The 26893-nt window shown below is 45.1% G+C and overlaps 1 protein-coding gene across 3 annotated transcripts in view; it reads right to left on the bottom strand.

Annotated features, from left to right (window-relative positions):
* CYP27C1 (cytochrome P450 family 27 subfamily C member 1) overlaps positions 1 to 26893 on the bottom strand; it is a 54507-nt gene that overhangs the window by 15842 nt on the left and 11772 nt on the right. The window contains exons 3-11 of one of the 3 annotated variants that reach the window (XR_004917549.2): positions 21405 to 21595; positions 19975 to 20174; positions 18524 to 18733; positions 17178 to 17341; positions 13377 to 13543; positions 12076 to 12154; positions 11388 to 11591; positions 9567 to 9739; positions 6717 to 6829 (exon numbers count right to left, since the gene is read on the bottom strand). Coding sequence is in view for 2 of the 3 variants with exons in the window: in XM_036092936.2 (XP_035948829.1) it covers positions 6713 to 6829; positions 11388 to 11591; positions 12076 to 12154; positions 13377 to 13543; positions 17178 to 17341; positions 18524 to 18733; positions 19975 to 20174; positions 21405 to 21595 (1332 nt within the window). In the remaining variant the exon portion in view is untranslated. Of the gene's footprint in view, positions 1 to 5300; positions 6830 to 9566; positions 9740 to 11387; positions 11592 to 12075; positions 12155 to 13376; positions 13544 to 17177; positions 17342 to 18523; positions 18734 to 19974; positions 20175 to 21404; positions 21596 to 26893 lie in introns of those variants that run through there. The other 2 variants (XM_036092936.2, XM_036092937.2) reach the window with 2 other exon arrangements.

Raw genomic sequence — 26893 nt, 5'->3', positions numbered from 1 at the left:
AAGGTGAACCTAAAAGACAAGGCAGGAGAGATATATAAGACAGAGCAGGGGGCAGGGGTGCCTGGGTGGCTCAGTCAGTTAAATGTCTGCCTTCAGCTCAGGTCCTGATCCCAGGGTCCTGGGATGGAGCCCCGTGTTGGGCTCCCTGTTCAGTGGGGAGTCTGCTTCTCCCTCTCCCTTTGCCTACTCCTCCTCCTGCTTGTGCACATGTTTTCTCTCTCTCTCTCTCTCTCTCTCTCTCTCTCTCTCTCTAATAAATAAATAAAATCTTAATAATAAAATAAAAATTAAAAAGAGTAGGAAAAGAATATGTCATTGCCAAGCCAGTGGGGAGGGGAAAGGGAAAGAAAACTCAATCAAATCAGAAAGAAGTCAGGAAAGGAGAATCAAAGACAGAGAGAGAGAAGTTAAAAAGAAACCGCAAAATAAAATGTAAGATAAATCCAAATGTATCAGTGGTAACAAAATGTTAAGAGTTAAATGACAGAGATCACCAAATGAGATTTTTTTCAATCAAGCCACGTTCCATTTACAAGAGATACATCTGGGACATAAGAACACAGCAAGATTGAAAATAAAAGAACTGGGGCGGGGGATAAAATGGGAATAGAAATGCCAAGCAAATAAATAAAGCTGCAGTAGCTAAAGAAATGGCAGATGAAAATGGATTTTGAGGCAAAAGTACCTGGAGGGGATCAATAATAATGACAATGGTAATGACAAATGGGATAGCTCACCAGGAAGATAAAACAACACTTTACTTGGATGCACCTAATAACATGAATTAAGAATATATTAAGCAAGGGGCGCCTGGGTGGCTCAGTTGGTTAAGCGACTGCCTTCGGCTCAGGTCATGATCCTGGAGTCCCTGGATCGAGTCCCGCATCGGGCTCCCTGCTCGGCAGGGAGCCTGCTTCTCCCTCTGACCCTCCCCCATCTCATGTGCTCTCTCTCTCTCATTCTCTCTGTCTCAAATAAATAAATAAAATCTTTAAAAAAAAAAAAAAAAAAAAGAATATATTAAGCAAAAACTGATATATCCACAATTATAGTGGGAATTTTTAACACGGCATTTTCAATAATTGGCAGGCAAACATTAGTAAGCAGACAGATGTTCTCGACAACACAACACCAAGCCTGGCCTAATAAACGTATGTTGAGCTCTGCACTCAACAGCATACATGCAACATTTTTAAAAATTAACCCTGTATGAGACCACAAAGCAAGTCTCAACATCATGCAGATCAAAATACAATCAAATTAGCAATTTAAATCAAAAGAAGGTCACAGAGGAGCACCAGGGTGGCTCAGTCAGTGGAGCATGTGACTCTTGATCTCAGGGTTGTGAGTTCAAGCCCCATGTTGGGATTACTTTAGAGATTACTTAAAAACAAAATCTTAAGGGGCACCTGGGTGGCTCAGTCAGTTGGGCATCTGCCTTCAGCTCAGGTCACAATCCCAGGGTCTTGGGATCGAGCCCCATATCGAGCTCCCTGCTCAGCAGGAGCCTGCTTCTCCCTCTCCTCCCTGCTCATGCTCTCTTCTCGCTGTCTCTGTCTGTCTCTCTCTCAAATAAATAAATAAAATCTTAAAAAGAAAAAGAAAAAAAAAAGAAGGTCATAGAATTAGAAGACATGACAACAGGTGTGGCTCTAAATGGCCCCCTTTCCACCCTGGGCAGATTCATATGGCCCATTCCAGGCAACAGCCCTGACCCTTATCTAAAAAAGTAAGGAAGCCCTAGCACAGACTTCCATGCTTGCCACTTTGTCCAGTGTGGGTCTGTCCTGTCCCTGGTGTCAACTGGGGCCAGTCCCTGTGGGTTCCTGGAGGCCCCAAGGAGGAGCATCACAGGGTCTCCCCGGATAGCAGCTATAACTGGGGCAACAGGACTCTACCTCTTTCAGCTGCAGCAGGTGGCGAGTACCCTGCATTCACACTCAGGCAACCCCAGCCTGGGGTTACCTCCTCACCCCAGGCTGAGTGAGCCACTCACAGGGAGCCTGCCCCTCGTTGCCTGCAGGTTGTGGGGTGCGGCACTGGTGAGAGTCCCCACACAAGCCTGGGCACGCAGGAGGGCAACTAGATCCACCAAGAGTGGGGACAACGGAGTCGGGCAGGGGTTTTAGAGTCTGCCCAAGGGGAGAGCTTGGATGGGCCATGGGACCCAGACAGAAGTGGACCCTGGGTGCCCCATGGCTGGGGACAGTCGTAAGAAGCCACTTGGAAGAAAGGCACTGCCTGCTTCTTGGAGGTACACTTGGAGGTTCCTCATTTAGAAAAACTCCAAAGGAGGGAGAGTGAGCTTTGCATGTCCACTCAGGCCAAAGAGCCTGAAGCCAGATCTCCTGTGGCCATCAGAAGCCACCCTTCCCCTTCCTGCCACCTCCTCTTCCTCTGCCAGCTCCAAACCCAGAGGAGGAGGGAGGAGGGGGCATGGCAGAAAAGAGACACCAGCCTGTCCCTCCCTCCATGGGCTTCCCTGAACCACCCAGAGCTGAGGGGGCTGGGGGCTTGTCTGTGAGCGAGGTTCAGGGATGTTTTATTTCTACAGGACTGGATATCTTCATTATTAAATGAGAGGGTTATGATGGCTAAGAGTAACTGGAAACTTTTCCAGCAGTGACTTTGGGTCAAGGTGCCTGTCACAGGCCAAGCCAGTCAAACACCTGATGGAAGAGGAACCCGGGGTGGGGAAGGGGTCGCCTACAGATCCTGCAGCCCAGGGCCTTGACCTTCCTGGTGTCTGGCTGTTCAGCTGTCGCTCAGTGTGGAGGACGGCCAGTGTCCCTCCAGTCAGTCTGTGCCGTCGGCCCTGCTACCTTGGCAGAGCAGCTTTGAGCTGATTCTCACCATGCACCCGGCACCTCCATCAGCTCTCAGACACCCCCGGCGCGGACCCCTTTCAGGGGACCGGCACATTTTGAGAAATGGAGTTTGGGGGCGCCTGGGTGGCTCAGTCAGTTAAGCGGCTGCCTTTAGCTCAGGTCATGATCCCAGGGTCCTGTGATGAAGCCCTGCATCGGGCTCCCTGCTCCGTGGGAAGCCTGCTTCTCCCTCTCCCTCTGCCTGCCGCTCCCCCTGCTTGTGCTCTCTCTCTCTCTCTCTCTGTCAAATAAATAAATGAAATCAAAGAAAGAAAGAAAGAAAGAAAGAAAGAGGAAGAAAGAAAGAAAGAAAGAAAGAAAAAGAAAGAAAGAAAGAAAGAAAGAGAAAGAAAGAGGAAGAAAGAGAGAAAGAAAGAAAGAGAGGAAGAAAGAAAGAGAGGAAGAAAGAAAGAAAGAGGAAAGAAATGGAAGGGAAAGGAAAGGAAAGGACAAGAAAAGAAAAGAAAAAAGAAAAGAAAAGAAATGGAGCTTGGAGTCTGAGAACCCTGAGGCAGGGAACAGACTCTGCAGGGCCCACCACTCTGCTGTCCCACACCCAGGGTTCCATCCCGGTCCCAGCTTGGCTGCAGCGCCCACCCTGCTCCTCCCTTCCTCACTCGTATCCCTGGATCTGTCCTCAGCTCCGAAGGCCGGCTGACCCAAGTTGGCAGGTCCCCAGAATCCTAACACAGCAGCTATCCGGTACCTAAATCGATCATTGCTAACAATTACTGAAAAAAAAAAGGTGTAGCTCCCTGAAGAACCTAATTTATAGTCAGTTTGGCTGGTTAGTGAATAGTAATGAAAAAGAAATGAATAATGAGGTAATTAATCAATCCAGTCGCTGGCTTTTGAAGACACGTTTTATTATGGAAATGCACCCACACACGTACACAAAGCCGGGAGAATGTCATGAATCCTCCATGTACCCTTCACCCAGCTCCAACAGTTCTCAGCACTGGGCTGATCTCGGTTCACCTCGTCCTCCCCACACCCCCCACCACCCCCACACGTCACCCACCCCCCCACAGCGGCACTATTTTAAAGCAAATCCAAGATGTCTTAGCAGCTCATCCACAAATATGGCCCATTGGTATCTCTAAGAGCTGTCTCCAAGAGATAAGATCTCTCTCTTTTTAATGTAATAACTACCACTAGCACACTAAAAAAAAAAAAAAACCCAGTAATTCCTTAATATCATTCAAATGCACAGTCAGCGTCCAAATTTCCCTAATTATTTCTTAAATGTCTCTGTATGAGCGGTTTATTTAAATCTGGATTCAAAGTCCAGCATCACGTGTGGTCAATACGTCTCTTAATTCTCTCGTAATCTGCAACAGTCTCCTTCCTCTTTTTCTTTTTCCTTGTCACTTATTTGCTGAAAAAAATGGAGTTATTTGTCACGTAGACTTCACCATATTCTGGATTCTACTGACTGCATCTGCATGGAGTTGTTCTGTTTTGGGGTTTTTTGGGTTGTTTTTTTTTTTTTTTTTTTGAAAGCTGTTGTGTATTTTATGATTTTTCCATTTAGGGGCGCCTGGGTGGCTCAGATGGTTAAGTGTCTGCCCTCGGCTCAGGTCATGAACCCAGGGTCCTGGGATGGAGCCCCGCATCGGGCTTCCAGTTCAGCTGGGAGTCTGCTTCTCCTTCTCCCTCTGCCTCTCCCCCGGCTTGTGCTGTCTCTCTCTTTCTCAAATGAATAAATAAAATCTTTAAAAAACATAATTTTTCCATTTAAAGACCACTTTTTTTTTTCATTTCAAAACCATTTTTTTATGTGAGTATAGTCGACACAGTGTTGCCTCAGTTTCAGGTGTACAGCACAGTGATTCCCCAACTTGATACATTACGTTACACGCACCACACATGTAGCTCCCATCTGTCACCATACAACCCATTACAATACCACTGACTGTGTGCCCTGTGCTGGGCCTTTTACTCCAGTGACTTACTCATCCCATAACTGGAAGCCTGTGCCTTTCTCTCTCCCCTTCACCCATTTTGCCCACACCCTGCCCCCTTCCCTCGGGCATCCATCAGTTTGTTCTCTGTATTTACAGGTCTGACGCTGCTTTTTGTTGTCATTTGGTTTTTGTTTATAGATTCCACTTATGAGGGAAATGATATGGTATCTGTCCTGGAGTTTTAACATGTCCCTCTATAACTTGTGTTTCCTACAAACTGGTAGTCAATCTACAGACCTCTCCGATACAATTTCCATTTCTTCGGTAAGAATACCATAGTTGTGCCGGGTGCTTCCTGTTGCGTCACATCAGGAGGCTCCTAAGGTCTGTCTGTCCCTCTCCCCAGGGAGACGGGACAGCGGGCTCGAGTGTTACCACCACCTTCACCGCAGGCCCATCGCCGGGCGCGGCCCCGCTTCACCAGAGGGGTCGCCTTGCAGAATAAGAGTCACTTCAAGTTGCTTCATTCGTCTCAATACTTTTTAATTTCAGTCACAAACAGAATAAAATTGTAGCTAGCTTATGAAAGTCTACAAACCTCAAAGTAATCCAACATCTTGTCAGTCATTATGACACAATTTCGTATTTAAGTGTACATATTTTTACTGCGCTCAGACTAGAGTTATTCTGTCTTCACACGCAGATTTAACGTTGTTACATACTTTAACAAAGATGGTATGTGAAATGGCTATTATTTCTATTTTATTTAAGGGTTACTTTGCGGCATGACTAACTAAAGTGCGGGGGGAGATGTATGGTATATATTAGTAGGCAAGTGATTTGGGGGAAGGACTCTGTGAAAAGATTTGTGGGATTGAGAAGAAGCAGTTTCAAGCACGACTATGCAGGGAGAATGTTACAAAATGGTGTTCTTTCTTATTAGCGATCAGCAAGTAGCATGAAAGGCAACAGAGCTTGGCGTGAGCGAACAATCCTGAGGCCCAAGGCGTCCGGTTGGAGCCTTACATAAGCACCAACAGCTGGATCACATTTCCGGTTCAGATATTTAAAATAACACCATGAAGATCAAAATTTTATTTTATCTATAGCATGTCCACTTTCATGTTTATTTTTCCTTGGAATAAAAATGTTCTAAAGTTACATGGCTTTCCACAATGCTTGTCTAATTCATTTTTCTCAACTGAGGCAATGAAATTCCACAGTCAGATTTTCTTATACATCTTAATGTTTACACTTGGTTAGAAAATCCAATTATTCTGGATTTCACAGGAGTTCTATTTTTTATTGATAATTTCTTTCAAACAAAAGCTAATCTTCAACTTCTTTAGGAGTTACTAGAAAAGGAAGCACCAGTTTGGAGAGAAAAATAAGAATATGGTTCTTTTAATTTTGAGCCCTTTGGCAGGATCTAAATCTCAGGTGCTCAGGATAAAATGTTGACTCTGGTGCTTTCTTCCCATACTCACAGTATTACAGAGACATTCGTAATGTTCCCTCTTCAAATTAGAAACAGTAAGTTGCATTTGCCTCCTGATACAGAGTCCTGGTACAGTATGACAGAACATATATTCAAGCACGGAATTTATAAGTAAACCAACATTTCCTTGCACAAATGCATAGGAGACTATTGAATATCAAGTATAGCACAAGGGTAAGACCACAGAGGAGACACCAGGATTCAGTGCCCCTCGTTTTTAAACAGTCGTTTCTCCAAAGAAAAAGCAACACTGGTTTGCAAAAGTCATATAATCTTTTCAAATTACTCTGCATAAAGGTGTACAAGTCTCCCAGAACATGGGGGGCCAGTTTATTACCAAGACGGCCTCTAAAAGGGATGGCTTCCCTCCTCCACCATCATCAGTGACATTGGAACACCCGGTCTGTGTCAGGAGGCTGGCTGGGTTTAAAAATCCAGGCTCACTTTCTGTTAACAAACCGCACGTGGATGGGCCCCCCTGGCATCAGCAGCCCATGGGTTTTTGCAGGAACGGCTTTAGTCCAAGAGGATGTTTTGATCTCAAAATGCTGAAGCAACTAAGAAGAGAAAGAGAGAGGGGGGATTCAAAATGGGGACAACAGAGGCCTTGCAGTGCTCTGAATGAGTGCCCCTCATCTTCCTGCAGTGGCCATGGCTGCAGGGAACCCAGGAAGCGGACACGGCCGTGGTGCAGTACACCAATCGCCGGTTAGGGGGATGCTGCAGGTCTGAAAGTAGCACTAGGTCCTGCACAGGAGCCCAGCCTGTCCACTGATCAACTGGGAAGTTCACGTGACAAAGATATGCAGACACAAATTCAAATGGCTTCCATTTTCTCAGCCATTTCAAAACTCCAACTCCTCTGCTTCCTCTTTAGGTTGAGGTAAAGAAGGAATCAAAGGAGCAAAGAGGACAGAGGGACAAGTTTTCCCTCCGGCTGGGAACCTGAGGTGATATAGGCCCAAGGGGAGCATACTGCTGTTGGCAGGTGAATCATCCAAACAGGCTTCAGTGATTAATGTCCTCAATTTAAATATTCTCAATCTGTACCTTTGATTCCATTTCTCATTTTTGCGGTTCAAAAGGAGAACCAGCTCTACCATTCAGGGTCAAACTGGAAAGTACCTCAACAGTGAGTTTTAGGGGCGCTGGGTGGCTCAGTCGGTTAAGCGTCTGCCTTCAGCTCGGGTCCTGATCTCAGGGTCCTGGGATCAAGCCCCGCATCTAGCTCCCTGCTCAGCAGGGGAGTCTGCTTCTCTTTTTGCCCCTGCCCCCACTCTTGCTCTCTCTCTCTCTCTCTCTCTCAAATAAATAAAATCTTTAAAAACACACACACAATGAGTTTTAAAGAGCACCAAAATATTCATCAGCCTAAAGCAATAACCTCTGCCACCAACTGGCCCTGGCCTGATGTTCAAGGTCAGGTTGGCTTAGGGAACTGAAGGCAACCTGCTCTAAAGACCCGTGTCAGGGGCGCCTGGGTGGCTCAGTCATTAAGTGTCTGCCTTTGGCTCAGGTCATGATCCCAGGGTCGTGGGATCGAGCCCCGCATTGGGCTCTCTGCTCAGCGGGAAGCCTGCTTCTCCCTCTCCCACTCCCCCCTCTTGTGTTCCCTCTCTCGCTGTGTCTCTCTCTGTCAAATAAATAAATAAAATCTTAAAAAAAAAAAAAAGACCATGTCAGAGCACGCATGGGTTCCTGGTGGGGGTGGAAGGGCCGTGCTCACAAGCACACTAGCTGCTGGCCCCTACCCTGCTGCCCACTGGGTCCAGAATAAAGTCCAGCCTAACGAAGTGTCAGTTTTGGAGAACATATAATGTCACATGGGATCCAAGCTGCCCACCCCCGCCCTGCCCCCACTCCCTCTCTAGCCTCGTCCCCCAAGCGAAGCAGCAGGACCCACTGACGGGTCCTCAGGTGGGCTGGGGTTCCAGGGGAGGTCAGGCAGGGGGAAGGGGCAGGGCTGACTGGGGACATACGTTGGACCCCCTCCGTTGTCACATTTCAAAAGCCAAGCTGAATGACCCGTATTTCAGCAGCTCCAACACGTTATAGCATCGAGATAGCTTCAGCAAAACATCTAACCTCTGACCTTCGGTTCTGACTTCACAGAACTGCTTGCACATCCCACATGGCAGGAGAACTCACGTGTAGGTCTCCTCACTTCAGGGCCAATGTGCCACATGGCCTTCTTCCCTTTCTGAGTGGGCAACACTATGCTCACTAAAAAAAATCCAAACTACACAGGAAACGTACAAGCAAAAAACAAAGCCCTCTTGCGCCTCAAGTCCCAACTCCCAAGGAGTTAAAGCGTATTTCCTAAAAATTCTCTGTGTGATACAAATACCCTGTTCCCGTTTGACGGTGCTCCATTAATGTCCTTTCCCTTTCCGAAGCCAAAGGCATGTGCCCTGTCCTACTGGGGGAGACTCCATTTACTTGGTTAAGGAAAGCCCGTCCGTTAAGTCTGCTAAGAGATTTTCTTCATGAATGTGTGTGGAATGCTATCAATTCTTTCTGGGGGTGGTCATATAATTTTCCTCCTTCAATTAGCTACTGTGGCAAATGATATCAACAGATGTCCCTGAGGTGGGCCATCCTTGCATTCCTGAATACACGTGATGTGCTTGGGGATGCACTTCTGTTTCCTACACTGCTGGATTCGGTTTACCAATTTCTCATTTAGGATATTTTCCGTCTTTGTTAATAAATCAGATTGGCCGGTAGTTTTCCTTTCTCGTATTATCCTCTCCAGGTTTTGAATATTGGGGCTATGCAAGTCTCATAAAAATGAGACTTCCTTTTTCTAGTCTCTGTTTGTATAAGATGATGATTACCCATTCATCAAGGTTTGATAAAACTTGCAATGAAACTGTCTAGGTCTGGAACACTTGGGAGGTAAATCTTCTTACCACCAACTCCATGTATTCGGTATCTGAGGTCTATTCTCTCCTGAGTCAATTTGGGCAACCTACGTTTTCTAGTCCATTGTACATTTTATCTAAGTCTTCAAATGTATTAGCAAAAAAAAAAGCCATTTGTGGTATTTTCTTGATTTAAAAAAATCAACGACTGCATTTTTAGCCATGTCTCCTTTCTCATTCCTAGCACGGCTCATTTGTGCCCACTTTCTCTTTTTTTTTTCCTTGACAATTACAAATAATGATGTTCCATTTCTCTATTTGCACAAGTAGAAATGAGGACTCAAGGAAAAACTGCAGCAAGTACATTTGTATGTTAATAGCACCAAACAAACAAAACCCCACCGCTGCCACCAAACACCCCATTTCTGACCCCCTTCCAACGGGAGCACCGGGCGGGGCTGGCCTCTGTGCCCTCAGCTGCCATCTTGCTCTCGTGGTGTCCCCTCTGGTTCTTCAGGCAGCCAGAGCAGGGGCAGCAGTAAGCTCCACGGCCGACTCTCCGTAGGAAGTGGCCTCTGCCTGTCCCGAAGGCGGCTGCAGAATCTATGGAGCCAATTTTATGGAGCATGAGACCTTCCTGAACACCCAAGAGCAGACACTCAGAGCAGGTGCAGGGACAACAGCCGCTTCCACTTCTCTGGCACAGACTGTGTCCTTACACACCCAAGAAGTAGGTATTTGGCCTATTTCGTGCATAAGGGAATAGGCTTCGCATGGCTGAGAAACCTGCCCAGAGTGTCGGAACCACAAACAGCAGAGCTGGGATTTGAGTCCGCTTGCCCCGGAACTGCCATCCACGCCGCACCGAGCTGCCTCTCACGCCGCCGGGATGGGCCAGTGTCCGCAGGGTCCACACTGTCCCCAGGAATGGCTGCGCTGGTAGCAACACCATTGAGCCTGGCCAGCAGCCACCGCATCTCGACCAAGGGGGGGATGACCGTGTGACACACTGGTCACCGGGCTTCCTCCCACCTGAGCCGCCCACCTCGAGAGGTGTTCTGCTCCCACGCCTCCTGCCGCGTGCTCTCCGGCTGGGCAGAAGCCCCTCAACTTCCCAGCTCTCAGAGCCGTCCCCAAGTGCTGACCGTCCAGAATCCCTCTCCACCCCTGCCAGGCTGGCCAGGCTTCCACAGCGCCTTACGCTCTCTCAGGCCATCTGCCATCGAGGTCCTAACCTCTCAGTGTCCTGCTCTAAGCTCTGTGAGGCTGCAGGAGAGCACCCCCATGACATGGGGAGAAACGGAGGAAGGAGTCAAGACACCTGGATCGTGCCACGCACCTGCTACTCTGTGACCGTGGCAAGTGGCTCCAACTCTCTGAGCCTCAGTTGCCTCCTCAATAAAATGGGGATTCTGGGTCACCAGGTAATCTCTACATTCTTCCAATGCAATGTCAATGGCAGTAGCTCCCAAACCTTGGGCCAAGGTCTTCCACGGCTAAGATATGTTAACAGTAGTCTTCCTAAACTTGCAGGGAAACCTAATGAGTAGAATTTTCTCTACTAAAGTGTTTTCTTTTATAAAATTTCCTTCAAACATGACTTAGCTCATGCTACAGCACAAACTGAAATACAGTATAGGCAGAAAAGCAACATTTTAATAGTAAGAGATTAAATATAACAAAACCAAGCCTTCCTGCTGTTTCACAACCTAAACAAGTGTGAGAACCACTGCGCGGCCTAAGTGGCTGGTTCACACGTCTCTCAGAGTGCGGCCCAGCAATCACCGGCATCAGAACCCCCTGGCAGCCCCACCCCAGACCCACCAAATTCCTATCTCTGTGGTGGCCCAGGAACCTGCATTCTAAGGATCCTCCTAATGCCTTTGCTGCTCCAAAACGTTCGAAGACCACTGGTTTGACACCTTCCCATTCATTTCTGTCGAGAGCTCCTCATGTGATGAAGAGCTGAGCTCTTGGACCCCTGTAGACCCACCACAGCATGCACACCTCCCAGTCCTCAGGCCTCCAAGAGCCCCAACTGCTGCTCCATGGTTCCAAGGAGAAAAGAGGCTCAGTGGGTGGTCAGGGGACCCAAGGAGGTGGCATTTTAAAATATAAAAGGGATTTAACATGAAGCTAGTGCATTTGAGTTCTCCAAATCACATCTCCTTTCCCACCTAAGTCTTGGTCTGGTGGAGCCCAGGAAATGAGGCCGAGGCAGAAGGCCGACGTCTGGCCCCCACACGCCTACCTGGATCAAGAGGAGGTGGATCTCCAGCTCTGCGATTCTCTGCCCAATGCAGCTCCGAACCCCGTACCCAAAGGGGATGGACCCAAAGTTGTCAACTCGGTCCAGGCTTCCCTTCCGCAGCCAGCGCTCTGGCCGGAACTCCCTGGGCCGAGGGAAGTTCTCATCCGCATAGGACGTGGCATAGTGGCAGAGGGCAAGCTGGGTCTGAGGACACCATTTGCAACAGAAAAGGAATAAAGAATAGGATCAGGCAAAAGCAGAGCAGAGGCAAGAACCCGGTTGGCCGGTCCCTCCCGAGGTGCTTCTGGCCAGGAGGAGCCACGTAAGGGTCCCCACGGACAGCAGTCCTCCTTCAATGGACACCCACCTCTCATGCCACTGCAGCCACTGAGGAGATTCAAGTCCTTCAAACCTCTCCCCCCACCCCCACAACTGCTGTGTCCCCCAGCCCCTGAGGGAGGGAGGAGGAGAAAGGCCTGCGAGCTACAGAAACATCTGGCTTTGCTTTTGCCGGGGCAATGAGCACCTCCTTGCTTCCAAAGCCCCATCTTCATTATAAAATACATGCAGTAGGAAAGGAACTTATTGATATTTGCTTGGGCTCAAGGACTTCCTAATATACCAGCAGATTTCCCGCTCAGCCACCATGGCAGAGCCCAAGTTCCCACACCCTGGCAACCAAACTCACGCCTTTGGGAATCAGGTACCCGCCAACGACCAGGTCTTCCTGGGTGACTCGGCCGTTCCCCGGCAGCACTGGAAACAGCCTGGAAAAGAAGCAGGAATGGGGTGGTCACTTTTAAAGTACTTTGCTAAACTTTCAAGAATCTGGACATTTTGCCATTTTCATTTTTCTAAAACGTAACTCGCGGTCCAGTTTCAACTAAGAAATCTCATAAGGATCTTCATGGCTCCTTAGCTTTGGCCAGGGAGTAGTCTAAGGAATGGGAAAACAGGTCCCCTAGTCAAAAATGTTTATGAAACACAAAGCAGAGTTTTGAACGTGCTACTGTGTTCCCAGAAGGGATAATCCCAAGTCTGGGAAATTTATGTGCGCATGGGACCCCCTTTATCAAGGAACAGTCCACAGGACTCAGGGGCCCTGGAAACACATGTTGAGAAATGCTCTACTTCAGCTTTTGGGCTGTCTCCAAGAGGAAATCCAGAGAAAACTCTGAATAAAACTGCAATCGACAAATACCAGTAAACACACAGCTAGCTTTTTTTCCCCCGAGGTTAAACAACATGCTGTGGATTGAGGATGCACCACAACTTGAAACACCATTATCAAGTCAAGTTTAAAAGAATTATCGTAGGGTATACCATGTATCCACTTCTGCTCTTCTACACGGCAGTTCCTCAACAAAATCCTTGAACCTCAGAATCCTTGAACCTCAAAGGAGGAAGAAATTTCACTGGCCACCTGATCCTACCTCCCACCCAAACCCACCCAAGGCCACCCATATCCCTCACGTCCAGGCTTTTCCGAGTGTTGGTAAAGCCCTGTCCAGGAGCGAATGAGTCCATTTGGTGTCACCAATCTAACTAGCATATCCACACAAGAACCACAGTAAGCAGGTCTGGTAATTAGCCAAACAGCCCAAAATATTTTCCTGATCAATCCATCTTGTTCTGCTTTACTTTCAGAGGAACAGGAACCATGGAGTACTGATCCAGGAGCATGCTGGGGAACTTGGTGAACCAAATGACTAAAGCAGGTACCATGTCATGGGGTGATGGCTCCAAAGAGCTTTATGAAGAACAACTAATATTTCAGACCATAAAACAGAACAGCCTTTCTGCTATTCTGACAAGGGCAGAGAGGAAACAGATAGTTATAACCATCTCCTTCCTTAACATTTTGGCCACTGAAGGTTGTTGGCCCATTTGTTTGGGACCCGGTTTTTAAGTCCAAAGCATAAATCATAGTGATAAAGAATCAGAGACTTAAAAGACAGTTTTTGACATGAATTTTGGTGAGCCTTTTACCTCAGCGTTTCCTTCAGCAGAGCTCTGACCAGTGGGACTTTGGGGACGTCGGCTGCCGTTGGGACGTGCCTTTCCCCCAAATTCTTAACGATCTCCCGGTACACGGTCTGCTGCACTTCTGGGTGCCTCGCAAGGAGATACACTGCCCAGGATAAGGTGAAGGACGTCTGATAAAGAAACAGGCAGGCACAGGCACGTAGGTGAGTAACACCAGGACTTAAGCAGCAGGCAAGGTCGGCCAGGAAGTCACGTAAGCATAAGCCCATGTGCAAAGTCATGTCCATTCAACTCTATCTGAGCACGTTAGGGCTTAGCAAAGCAAAAGCTGATTTTCCCTAAATCATGCCAGAAAAAAAACAAATATTTTTGGAAAGTAGCATCAGCTATGTGATTCAATTGCTCTTTCAATGAAGGGCTGCAGGAGAAATTATTTTTGAACTTTTTTGGATCACATAACAGCAATCCTCTTCGATGGCGTCGGAGAGGACCTAAGGATGCTGGTCAAGCCTGGAAGTGGTGCCTGGAACTTTCTGTGACCTTCTTTGCAAGGGTCATCTGGTTTTTTGCTAGGAAGGGCCAGAGCCTGCCGGTCAGCCCAGGAACTGTTCAGTCTGGCACTGCGCAGGCCCACGATGGCTGGGCGGGGCCTGCTCTGGCTGCCTCCTGGTGGGGGGAGGGGCGGTATTTGTCCTCCACTGTTTCCATGCTCTTCTCAAGTAAAGCAACTTATAAGGATTTAATAGATCATTTATGCAAAACAGTACCATTTTTTTATACCACGTCTCAGACTGAAGAATTGAATTTCTGGTTATTGAAAATAATTATATCTTATTCTCCTAGGTTCCAAGACTCTCACTACAATTTTCCCTATTATCTATGTGACTGTATTTCACTCTCATAAACAAGGAAAGTCCACAGTATAAATGCCTTTTCTTTTACCTAAAAAAGTCAGTAGACCATACTGATATCATTTCCCTGTAATAGATATTATAAGTTTTTAGAGGGCAAGCTCTCCTATAATATACATAATGTTCAAGTTCTTCCTTATAAATGATAAGGAAAAAATTTAGAAATTTCTATTAAAATCACATTTCTGTGGAAAAACCAAATGCGGTATATCCATACAATGGAATACTACAGGCGTACCTTGGAGATATTGTGGATTGGGTTCCATACCACCACAATAAAACGAGTATCACAATAAAGCAAGTCAAATGAGTTGTTTGCTTTCCTAGTGCAAATAAAAGCTATGTTTACATTATATTGTAACCTAGTTAGTATGCAATAGCATTATGTCTAAAACAACAATGTGCCCACTTTAATTTAAAAATACTTTATTGCTAAAAAATGTTAACCATCACCTGAGCTTTCAGCAAGTCCTAATCACCCACTGAGCACAGACCAATGATTCTATTTTTATATGTTATTATAACAAATATAATATATACTTATATATTATACATTATAACAAATATAACATATATTATATATTGTTATAACAGATATAATAATAATGAAAATGTTTGAAATATCATGAGAATTAGCAAAACGTGACATGGAGACACAAAGTGAGCAGATGCTGTTGTAAAAATAGAGCCGATAGACTTGCTCAATGCAGGGTGGCCACAAGCCTTCAATTTGTAAAATAAAAACAACACATTAATCTGTGAAGCACAGTAAAGCGAGGGATGCCTGTACTCCACAATAAAAAAGAATAAACTACTTTGATATGCAACTACATCGGTGAATCCTGAAATCATTTGCTGACTGAATGAAGCTGGATGCAAAATACACACTGAATAATTCCATTCCTATAAATTTCTAGAAAAGTGCGAACTGATGCTCAGCATCAGAAAGCAGATCAGCGGTTGCCTGGGGCAGGGAGAGACGGACTGAAATGGGGGTAAGGAAACTCCAGGGGTGGTAGAAATGTTCAGGATCTTGATGGTGGTGGTAGTTTCCTAAATGATTGCATTTGTGCTTATCCGGTATCTGCCAACAAGTTATATCAAATTGTACGGTTTAAAAGGATGCAGTTTCTTTTGCATAAATTATACTGAAATAAAGTTTTTTAAGTAATATTTTAGAAAATGAATATGAATTGTAAGAATGCTTCTGCTGATGTAGCCTCCAGGGGCCTCCGGTAGGAACGGTCCTTTCTGTGCTCCACCTCATGTGATGCTCTTAGTTACCACCAGGGGGCAGGAGGGACAACGCACCCAAATCCGTTCAGAGGCAAGGCCAACCACTCACTCATCCCTTCCCCATTCAAGCAAACCCACACCACCCATCACATTCACATGACTGATTAGAATTTTCATTGATCACATTGATTTCATTGGTTAAATTGTTTTATTGCTGTAGAAGATCCATAAGAATAAGGAGTTTTTACTGTTTTTTGCTTTTACATGTTTATGTGACATCATAATAAAAACAATGTCAACCCTGGGGGAGGGGGTTCTCCCTTTAAACAGAAGGTCTGTGCCTTATTCAAGTTCAGGAAGCACTCCTGTAAAGGAAAAGGTTTGAGGTCATGAGCTTAGTTGTTTAGTTTTGAAGGGCTTTGGAAAGAGTAAAGCACCAGGCAAATCTTAATTATTTCACGCAACTAACTTTTCTTCCACCAAATACTAAAAGCCTAGCCCTGCTTTTTCCTGTTTCACTACTTCTTTTTAGCAAATTTAAAAATTTCTCTGTACATATATCCATATGTATATCATTTTTCATACATGAATAAATGTATCCTATTACACATATGTTTTAGGAGGAAACTTGGCTCCTATCCCCCCACAACTCCCCACCCCCCAGGCAGGTAACCCATGTTAACAACCCAGTGTGCACCCTCCATACTTCCTCCACACTCATAAAATCACATACAGGTACGGACGTGCACACAGACGGGCAGGGGCCGGGCCACTGTTTGTTTTACCAACGGGAGCACGGCATACACAGTTTCTGTGGCTTCATTTCTCACTTAGCAACAGGGGATGCAATTCCCACCCAGTCCATTGACAGTGCTTTGTTTCATTCAGATATTCATCCTTCCTTGGTCATAGTAGGTTATTCATCTGTTACAATAAATCTATTCATCGGGATCTTACTTAAGACTGATAGACATGGGGTCCCTGGGTGGCTCAGTTGGTTAAGCGTCTGCCTTCGGCTCAGGTCATGATCCCAGGGTCCTGGGATCCAGTCCCACTTTGGGCTCTTTGCTCAGTGGAGAGTCTGCCTCTCCCTCTCCATCTGCTTCTCCCCCCAGCTCATGCGCTCTCTCGCTCTGACAAATAAATAAATAAAATCTTAAAAAAAAAAGACTGATAGACACACATATTCATAAGTCGAACTGTTTATTAAACTTTTCTTTCTTTATGCTCTCATTAGCAGGTTTTGGTTTAAAAGTGATGGTGGCTTTATAAAATGAATTGGGGAGTCCTCCATGACCTGCAACACTTTAAATGATAAATAATAAGGTTTCTAACGTCTGTGCCTTCTTCATTTTTGATATTATGAAGCAATGGACCAATGCTTGCAAATCGGGAATGATTTTTAAACTTTAAAACATATTGTTACTTTGTGTGCATGATAACTGAATGGGGGTTGCATTTTTTGCAGAATTATGGTTTTACGTTTTAAAATACATGTATATTATTTAAAAGTTAGAGTTTCCTCCTGGAGACATTCAGCAGTGAAGCAGATGTTCACTTAGCACCAACACAAATGCACAAATGAGATTACTCGGAAAGGCCCCTAGCTTCCGCTGTGCTTTGCTTATCAAGAAGAGAGCAAGGCTGAGACGCTCACCGTGTCGACGCCAGCCAGCAGCATCTCTGTGATGTTGGCATAGATCTCCTCCAGCGTCAGCTCCTGACTGAGGAAGAGGCATGTAAGCAGCCCCCCACTCACGCTCTCCCCACGGTCCATGTGGCACTGTATGTCCCTCAGCTTGTTGTCAACGTGGATTTGGCCTGTTTGAAAAGAGTTATTTCTTTTGAAAGAAGTTTTGGTTGAGAGTAATCTCTTCATCCTCCCAATAACTTAATCTGTGGCAGGTTCCAAAGCTAAACGAAACCCAGGTCGATTTACTGTCAACCTGGGAAGCTCATCCACGTGCTTGTTTGTATAAATGAATGAGAAGTTAAAGACAGGGGCACCTGGGTGGCTCAGTTGGTTAGGCATCTTCCTTCGGCTCAGGTCATGATCCCAGGGTCCTGGGATCGAGTCCCAGGTCAGGCTCCCTGCTCTGCGGGAAGCCTGCTTCTCCCTCTCCGACCCCCATTCATGCTCTCTCTCGCTATCTCTTTCTTTCTCTCAAGTAAATAAAATCTTGAAAAAAAAGTTAAAGACAAGCTAAGCATCTCTTCCTCTCTAAAAATAATGCAGAAGATATTTGCAAATGTTTGCTTTACTCATCAAAGAGCCAAGAAAGCTTTGGAGTAACAAAACTACAGATCCCTTCTTTTTTTTTTTTCCTACTATGTTTCCAGAAGACAGAATGGAGTGAGCGTAAAGGCCATGTTACATAAAAAGATAGTGGCACTTTCAATCCATTAGAACTTACATATTCAAATAAATGTTGGCCTTCAAAAGACACTATGGGACACATCTTTCAACTTCAGTGTTGTTCTAAAAACATTGTTCTAACAAACATTTTGCAAAGCTTTTCTTTTTGGAAATTCTTGGTTAGCTATGCAGGGAAACTAATCTCGCTTTGCTGGGTTTGAACACAGTATTGTTTCCTAGTTTGTTTTGCCAGAGGAAGTTGTCTCTTTCCAAAAAGCTGCAAATGAGAATGTTCGAGTGAAAGTGCACAGGCCCAAAACGCTGTCCATCTCAAGCACTGACAGAATTACTGGACCAAAGTCATCATCTCCCTTAGACAACATTTACTTGCATAAATCACCGCTAGCATGTTTGTCACAATAAAAAGAATTAAAAAATGAGAAATCGGTCGTGTTACTGAACCCACATGCATCTCGTCATCTGAGAAGCCGAGCCAAATACCGACCGGGTCCAAGTAAAAACGCGCAACTGCATCAGGCCACCCTCCGGAACGTCGCCCCGCCGGCGGCATGAGCATCAGGTGCACCACGATCCGCGCAGTTGTGTCAACTGGTGAGACAATAGGTGCCCCTCGAATCTTCTCTTACTGAATTTGAAGAGGCCGTCCCAGGACCTGCAGAACTCCCGCCAGGGTTTCGGGATGAAGGGGCGCAGCCACCTGGGGATGGCGCCCGCGTACATGGAGGTCTTGAACATGCTGAACATGAGCCCCAGAGCCTCGATGTAGTCCACGGTGGGCTGTGGGACGCTGTTCTCCAGGCAGCCCAGGCGGCTCTCATAAAGGATGGTGGCCACCCCTGCACAGGAGAGAGAGTTTAAAAACCCTCTTCCTCTCCATTACTCACAGTATCAACATGCAATATCCAGCCATAAAAGTAAGTTGCAAAAGTAATCGAGGTGCCTTCCTCCAGCGAGGTTCTACTGTATCACCAGAGGTTTCCTCTACCAGGTCCTGAGGTACAGGGCTCTGAGTAGTCAGTGCTGATGGAAAACAGGTCGGCAGGTCATTCCTTCTGCCTGGCAGGGCTCAGCCGCATCACACCCCCTCCCTCCCTCCCCTCCCAAGGGTTTGTTCAACACCCAGGATGCAAAGACCCCAACCTTTTGGCCACTTGCCCAACGTTGGGGAATTGAAAGGTGGCTCCTCTGGGCCATGAAGGGGGGAGCGCCAGAGAGCCTCAGGAGCAGAGGGAACAGCCTCAATGAATCAGGAAAAAGCAGGATTTTCCACTGTGTTTACAACTCATCTCTCTGTTGATTTCGTTACTTTGTTCAGGGAGCATTAATATAACTTTAAAAAGTTAACTTAAAAATTAAATTTGAAATAAGGTAAACTCACTTTTAAAAAAGGAGAACCCTGATAGAAGGTCCTTGGGAAAAAGTAAAGTACAAAACAAGATGTTTGGTTCACCACTGTTTTGTTTTGGTTAAAGTTATAGAGCCCCACATCAGGCTCCTTGCTCAGCGGGGAGCCTGCTTCTCCCTCTGCCTTGCCTGTCCCTCCCCTGCTTGTGCTCTGTCTCTCTCTCCTCCTCTAACCAAAAAAAAAAAAAAAAAAAAGAATATTCACACGTATCCCTTAAAGAAACTGGTGAACTCCCCAGGTCAAGAGAGAGGGAGAGGGCGGGGACTTTTCAATGACTACCTTTGGGGTTTGATTTTTGACTTTAGGACATGGATGGGAATATCCTACCCATCCCACATGAATTTTAAAAGCCAGAATGACTGTGGTAGAGGCCCTCTAAACTTCTGTTTGCTACAAACTGTGCTAAAGCAAAATGTGCAGGAATTAGGAGCATGATTCTTGAGTTAAAAAGACCTGGATTTGAAACTAAGTTTTTGTCACTAAAAATGGAGGCAGGTTTTCAGTTTCCCCACTTGTAAACCAGTGGCGGTGGAACACCTGGCTAAGTTAGCACCATGAGGGCTGAGGGGCTCAGCACAGTGCCTGCTGGGGACACAGGGCATGCCCAGTGGATGAGAACTATCATTTTGGGCAAATGTCCTTTCTTCTATCTACCTCCTGACTTCACCTCACCTTCCATTGAATATTTGAAGAAAAGGTCATTGACATTGGTCACAGTTTCTCCATCTTCTGCCTGGCTCTTGAGGATGTAGATTCTTTTAATTAAATCAGCAATAACTTGGTTGATTTCTCCTGAAAAAATGGCCACATCTCTTGGTTTCAGAATTCTTTGTCTCAATACACGTCTCATCTTGAGCCACTGTTCACCCTCCCTAGAAGAGTAAAGTGAGCTTCAAATAATCTTACTTCCATTGACATTCTGGAAAAGAACTCAGGGAACCTCTGAGAATTTTCCCAGCAATAAAAAAGCCAACAAGGTCTGCCGATCCAAATGGAATTAAGATACTGTGCAGGGAGAGGAGAGTAACTTCAGCCTTGCCGTCTGTTCCCCTTGAAGCAAACTCTAAGGGGAAAAACTACCCCTGGGAATCATCTTTATGAAAGTAATATGATTTCCTTTGAAAAACCTTGCAAAACTGTTATAATAATGAGACACGAGGCTGTTGTGATTAGCAAAAGAGAAAAAGGTTTATGTGTATAAACTCCTGAACCCTGAGCCCTGAACTGAGCTCCTGGGCAGAGAGTGGATAGTGGATGCCAAGCCGCAGGTGATGGTGCAGAGAGCAAAGAGCTTTTGCAGCATTTGGCCACTCCCCTCCAGGGCTGGACCAGTGGGGAGGAGGTATTTGATGATTTCCCTCAGAGCAGAAGTTGAGGGGCTCTGGTGATATCCAGTCCCAGCTTTTATTTACCTCATTTGAGAATCCTATGGTTGTGTTTCTCCCCAATTCATGCATAGGGCATATATATATATATATATATATATATATGTATATATATATATATATATATATATATATATATATATATATATATATATAAAGAATCACAAATAAAATTCCTAACCAAAGGGATTTGGACCAGGGGATCCACAGATGATCTGTGTTCTTCTTCTTGCCTGGGACTGTGCTGATTAGCTCTTAGGGGCACAGAGGTGTCGGTGAGCCTTGTTTACAAGTAATAATCATAGCCTGTTATGAGACGGGAACAGCATCACATAGTGATCCATGCAGGAAGGATCTTAGCCCCTCTTCAGGGCCTCCTAAAGCAGCTACCTGCCTCCTTCCCTGCCCACAGATCAGCTCTGTGATCCCCCCCGCCTTGGTTGTCACTGAGAGGACACCTACAGCCTCCGAGCACTGCTTGAGAAACAATTCCTCCCCTCTCCCAAGCTAGTGTGACCCGACCTTGTCCCTGCCATCAAATCTCTTCCCAGAGGAGAAGGGACAGGGCCCTCAGCACCAGTATTTAGGAGATCATGCAAAGAGGCTATTTTGACACTACTCCACTGGGAGTTGTGCAGTTTATTAAAGACTGGTTTTCAGAGCCCAGCCTCGAGGCAGGGGTCTCCCAACCATGGTCCGCCTGGGCCACATACTCACGCCGAGATGAGCCCGGTGGATCTCCCTCGTAAGTGTCGGTACTCCTGCCAGGACCCCATGTCGGCTCTCTGGGGCACGGCCCCCTCTGCCCGGAGCACCTGAGCCACCATGTCTCGGTCTGCAATAGATACTACAGACTGAAGACCAAAGTGAGACTTGAAGATTTTTCCATATTCCTGTGTGTGCTTCTGCTGCAATACCATGGAGAAACCAAAAAAGGAAAAAATACAGATATGATATACCTTTGACATAAACATTTCTATGTGTTAGGGGAGAGAAAATTGGGGCAGAGGAAAGCTCTACATTATACATAGCTGAATCAGAGTTGTAACTTTACATATTCCTGAGATAAATGTACTTGCACGTCATTAACCATATTCACATAAGTTTTCTTATTCTTTAGAGCTATGTTTTTAACAATACTTAGCTGTGTGGAGCAACAGGAGAGAAATGTCATTATGGATGGAAATGAACTGCAGAGCCTTCAATGGCCTGAGCCAAAAAGACTGTGCCAGCCCCTGACCCAGACCCTCAGCAGCTCTGCCACCCTGTTCTGCAGAGAGAGAGCCCTCTGCAGGCAATCTGTAATGAACCTGTAAAAATGGCCCCCAGCAAGAAAATGAAAGACAGCATCCAGATTAGAAAGAGAGAAGTAAAGCTACCTTTAATCAGAGAAGACATGGATCTCCCATATAGAAAATTCTAAGGAATCCACTAGAAAACTATCTGAACTAATAAACAAGTTCAGCAAGCTTGCAGGATATAAGATCAATATACAAAAGTCAGTTGTATTTCCATATACTAGCAATGAACAATCCCAAAAGTAAGAAAACAATTCCATTTATAATAGCATCAAAAACAATAAAATGCTTAGAAATAAATTTAACAAAGAAAGTGCAAAACTTATACTTTGAAAGCCATAAGAGATCATTGAAAGAAATTAAAGGAGACATATCCCATGTTCATGGGTTGGAAGACTTAATATTATTAAGATGGGAATACTCCCCAAATTGACCCATAGATTCAACATAATCTCTATCAGAATTTCTGTTGACCTCTTTGTAGAAAATTAACAAGCTTAAAATGGAAATGCAAGGGACCAAGAATAGAAAACAACCCTGAAAAAAAAAAAAAAAGAGCAAAGTTGAAGGCTTCCCTTTTCTCTATTTCAAAACTTGCTACAAAAGCAACAGTAAGAGAGAAGGAAAGATGGCGGAGGAGTAGGGGATCCTATTCCAACTGGTCCCCGGAATTGAGCTGGATATCCACCAGACCACTCTGAGCACCCACAAAACCAGCCTGAGGTGTAAGAAGATCTGGATCTCTACAAACAGAATATCACAGGCGGTTGGTTTTGAGGTACGAAGCAGGGAGCTGTGATTCCGTGGGCAGATATCAGAGGATAAACGGCAGCGGGAGGGTGCCTGGACATGGGGATCCTACACCGCCGGTGAGTGACAGCCTCGCGCGCAGCGGACGGGCACAGACTCGCAGACCGGCAGTGTCGGGAAAGGACTTTAGGGCAGCCCCCAGGGCGGAAACCCGGAGCAGCGGGTCGCGGGGGCGAACTGGGAGTGGCTGGTGGTTTTAGAAGCACGAAGGGCAGAGACGTGCCCCGACCTGGAGGGAGGCAGGACTGGGAGCACTGCAGAGGGGCGCACAACCCAGGATGCTGCAGTTTATAGTAGCACGGACAGAAACGGAGACAGTGTGGCCTGGAGAGCTCACTGAAGAACAGACTGTGATCTCTCTGCTCTGAGGCAGAGGGCTGGAAATGGTCTCTTCTGCTCTGACTCATGGAAGAGATGCGGAAAGCCGCCAGGGAAAGGCGCCAGAGAACAAAAGCCCCAAAGACTGATTCCCACTGAGCCCATCCACCGCCACAGGGGCCCAGGGCAACTCCACCCGAACAGGATTGCCTGAGTAACAGCGCAGCAGGCCCCTCCCACAGAAGACAGGCTGGGAAAACAAGAGGCCAGCAACCCTAAGGTCCCAAGAAAACAGGTGCATCTTGCTTGGGTGCTGGTCAATAATTTCGACTCTATACATTCCCTCAAACACCCATCAACAGAATGACTAGGAGGAGGAGCCCCCAAAACAGAAAAGACTCAGAGATTATGACTTATGCTGCAGATTTACAAATGGATGCAGATATAACCAAGATGTCAGAGATGGAATTCAGGCTAGCAATTGTGAAGACAATGGCTAGAATGGAGAAATCAATTAATGGCAACATAGAGTCTCTAAGGGCAGAAATGAAAGGTGAATTGGCAGAACTTAAAAATGCTATCAGTGAGATCCAATCCAATCTAGATAATCTAACAGCTAGGGTAAGTGAGGCAGAAGAACAAATAAGCGACCTGGAAGACAATATAATAGATAAAAAGGGAAAAGAGGAGGCCAGGGAAAAACAACTCAGAATCCATGAAAATAGAATCGGAGAAATAAGTGACACCATGAAGCATTCCAGTGTCAGAATAATTGGAATCCCGGAAGGAGTGGAGAGAGAGAGAGAGGACTAGAAGATGTATTTGAGCAAATCGTAGCTGAGAACTTCCCTAATCTGGGGAATGAAACAAACATTCACGTCCTAGAGGCAGAGAGGACCCCTCCCAAGATCAAGGAAAACAGGCCAACACCCCGGCATGTAATAGTAAAATTTGCAAATCTTAGAACCAAGGAAACCATCTTAAGGGCAGTTAGGGGAAAGAGATTCCTTACATACAGAGGGAGGAACATCAGAATAATATCAGACCTATCCACAGAGACCTGGCAAGCCAGAAAGGCCTGGCAAGATATATTCAGGGTACTAAATGAGAAGAACATGCAGCCAAGAATACTTTATCCGACAAGGCTGTCATTTAGAATGGATGGAGGGATGAAGAGCTTCCACGACCGGCAGAAACTGAAAGAATATGTGGCCACTAAGCTGGCCCTGCAAGAAATATTAAGGGGGGTCCTATAAAAGGAGAAAGACCCCAACAGTGATATACAACAGAAATTTACAGGGACAACCTATAAAAACAATGTCTTCACAGGCAACATGATGACAATTAATTCATATCTTTCGATAATCACTCTCAACGTGAATGGCCTAAATGCTCCCATAAAACGGCCCAGGGTTGCAGATTGGATAAACAGACAGGACCCATCCATATGGTGCCTACAAGAGACTCATTTTGAACCTAAAGATACATCCAGACTGAAAGTGAAGGGATGGAGATCCATGTTCCATGCCAGCGGACCTCAAAAGAAAGCTGGGGTAGCAATTCTTATATCAGACAAATTAGATTTTAAACTAAAGTCTGTAATTAGAGACACAGAAGGACACTATATCATTCTTAAAGGGTCTATCCAACAAGAAGATCTAACAATTGTAAATATCTATGCCCCCAACATGGGAGCAGCCATCTATATAAGCCAACTGTTAACCAAAATAAAGAGTCATATTGATAACAATACGTTAATTGTAGGAGACCTCAATACTCTACTCTCAGCAATGGACAGATCATCTAAGCAGAAAATCAAGGAAACAAGAGCTTTGAATGATACACTGGACCAGATGGACCTCATAGATATTTACAGAACATTCCACCCTAAAACAACAGAATACTCATTCTTCTCGAGCACACATGGAACTTTCTCCAGAATAGACCACATACTGGGTCACAAATCAGGTCTCAACCAATACCAAAAGATTGAGATTATTTCCTGCATATTCTCAGACCACAATGCTTTAAAACTGGAACTCAATCACAAGAAAAAATTTGGCAGAAATTCAAACACTTGGAAGCTAAAGACCACTCTGCTCAAGAATGTTTGGGTCAACCAGGAAATCAAAGAAGAACTTAAACAATTCATGGAAATCAATGACAGCGAAAACACATTGGTCCAAAACCTATGGGATACTGCAAAGGTGGTCCTAAGGGGCAAATACATAGCCATCCAAGCCTCACTCAAAAAATAGAAAAATCCCAAATTCACCAATTAACTCTACACCTTAAAGAACTAGAGAAAAAGCAACAAACGACGCCTAAGCCACGCACTAGAAGAGAAATAATTAAAATTAGAGCAGAAATCAATGAATTAGAAACCAGAAACAAAGTAGATCAGATCAACGAAACTAGAAGTTGGTTCTTTGAAAGAATTAATAAGATCGATAAACCACTGGCCAGACTTATCCAAAAGAAAAGAGAAAGGACCCAAATTAATAAAATTATGAATGAAAGGGGAGAGATCACGACTAACACCAAGGAAATAGAAACAATTATTAGAAATTATTATCAACAACTATATGCCAATAAACTGAGCAATCTGGATGAAATGGAGGCCTTCCTAGAAACCTATAAGCTGCCAAGACTGAAACAGGAAGAAATTGACAACCTGAATAGGCCAATAATCAGTAACGAGAGTGAAGCAGTGATCAAAAACCTCCCAAAAAACAAGAGTCCAGGGCCTGATGGATTCCCTGGGGAATTCTACCAACCATTCAAAGAAAAAATAATACCTATTCTACTGAAGCTGTTTCAAAAAATAGAAACAGAAGGAAAACTTCCAAACTCATTCTATGAGGCCAGCATTACCTTAATCCCCAAACCAGGTAAAGACCCTATCAAAAAAGAGAATTTCAGACCGATATCCCTGATGAATATGGATTCCAAAATCCTCAACAAAATCCTAGCTAATAGGATCCAACAATACATTAAAAGGATTATCCACCACAACCAAGTGGGATTTAGCCCCGGGATGCAAGGGTGGTTCAACATTCGCAAATCAATCAATGTGATAGAACACATTAATAAGAGGAGGGAGAAGGACCATATCGTCCTCTCAACTGATGCAAAAAAAACATTTGACAAAATACAACATCCTTTCCTGATTAAAACTCTTCAGAGTACAGGGATAGAGGGAACATTCCTCAAGTTCATAAAATCCATCTATGAAAAACCCACAGCGAATATCATCCTCAATGGGGAAAAGCTGAGAGTCTTTCCCTTAAGATCAGGAACACATCAAGGGTGCCCACTCTCACCACTGTTGCTCAACATAGTACTAGAAGTCCTAGCAACAGCAATCAGACAACAAAAAGAAATAAAAGGTATTCAAATTGGCAAAGAAGAAGTCAAACTCTCGCTTTTCGCAGACGACATGATACTTTATGTGGAAAACCCAAAAGACTCCATCCCCAAATTACTAGAACTCATCCAGCAATTCAGTAATGTGGCAGGATACAAAATCAATGCACAGAAATCAGTTGCTTTCTTATATACTAACAACGCAACTGTAGAAAGAGAAATTAGAGAAATGATTCCATTTACAATAGCACCAAAAACCATAAGATAACTCAGAATAAAGCTGACCAAAGAGGTAAAGGATCTATACTCTAGGAACTACAGAACACTCATGAAAGAAATTGAAGAAGGCACAAAAAGATGGAAAAATATTCCATGCTCATGGATTGGAAGAATAAACATTGTTAAAATGTCTAT

Source organism: Halichoerus grypus, chromosome 4 (genome assembly GCF_964656455.1).
Source record: "Halichoerus grypus chromosome 4, mHalGry1.hap1.1, whole genome shotgun sequence".
NCBI lineage: Eukaryota > Metazoa > Chordata > Mammalia > Carnivora > Phocidae > Halichoerus > Halichoerus grypus.
Note: the sequence above shows the minus strand (reverse complement) of the source record. Positions and strands in the feature narration are given on the sequence as shown.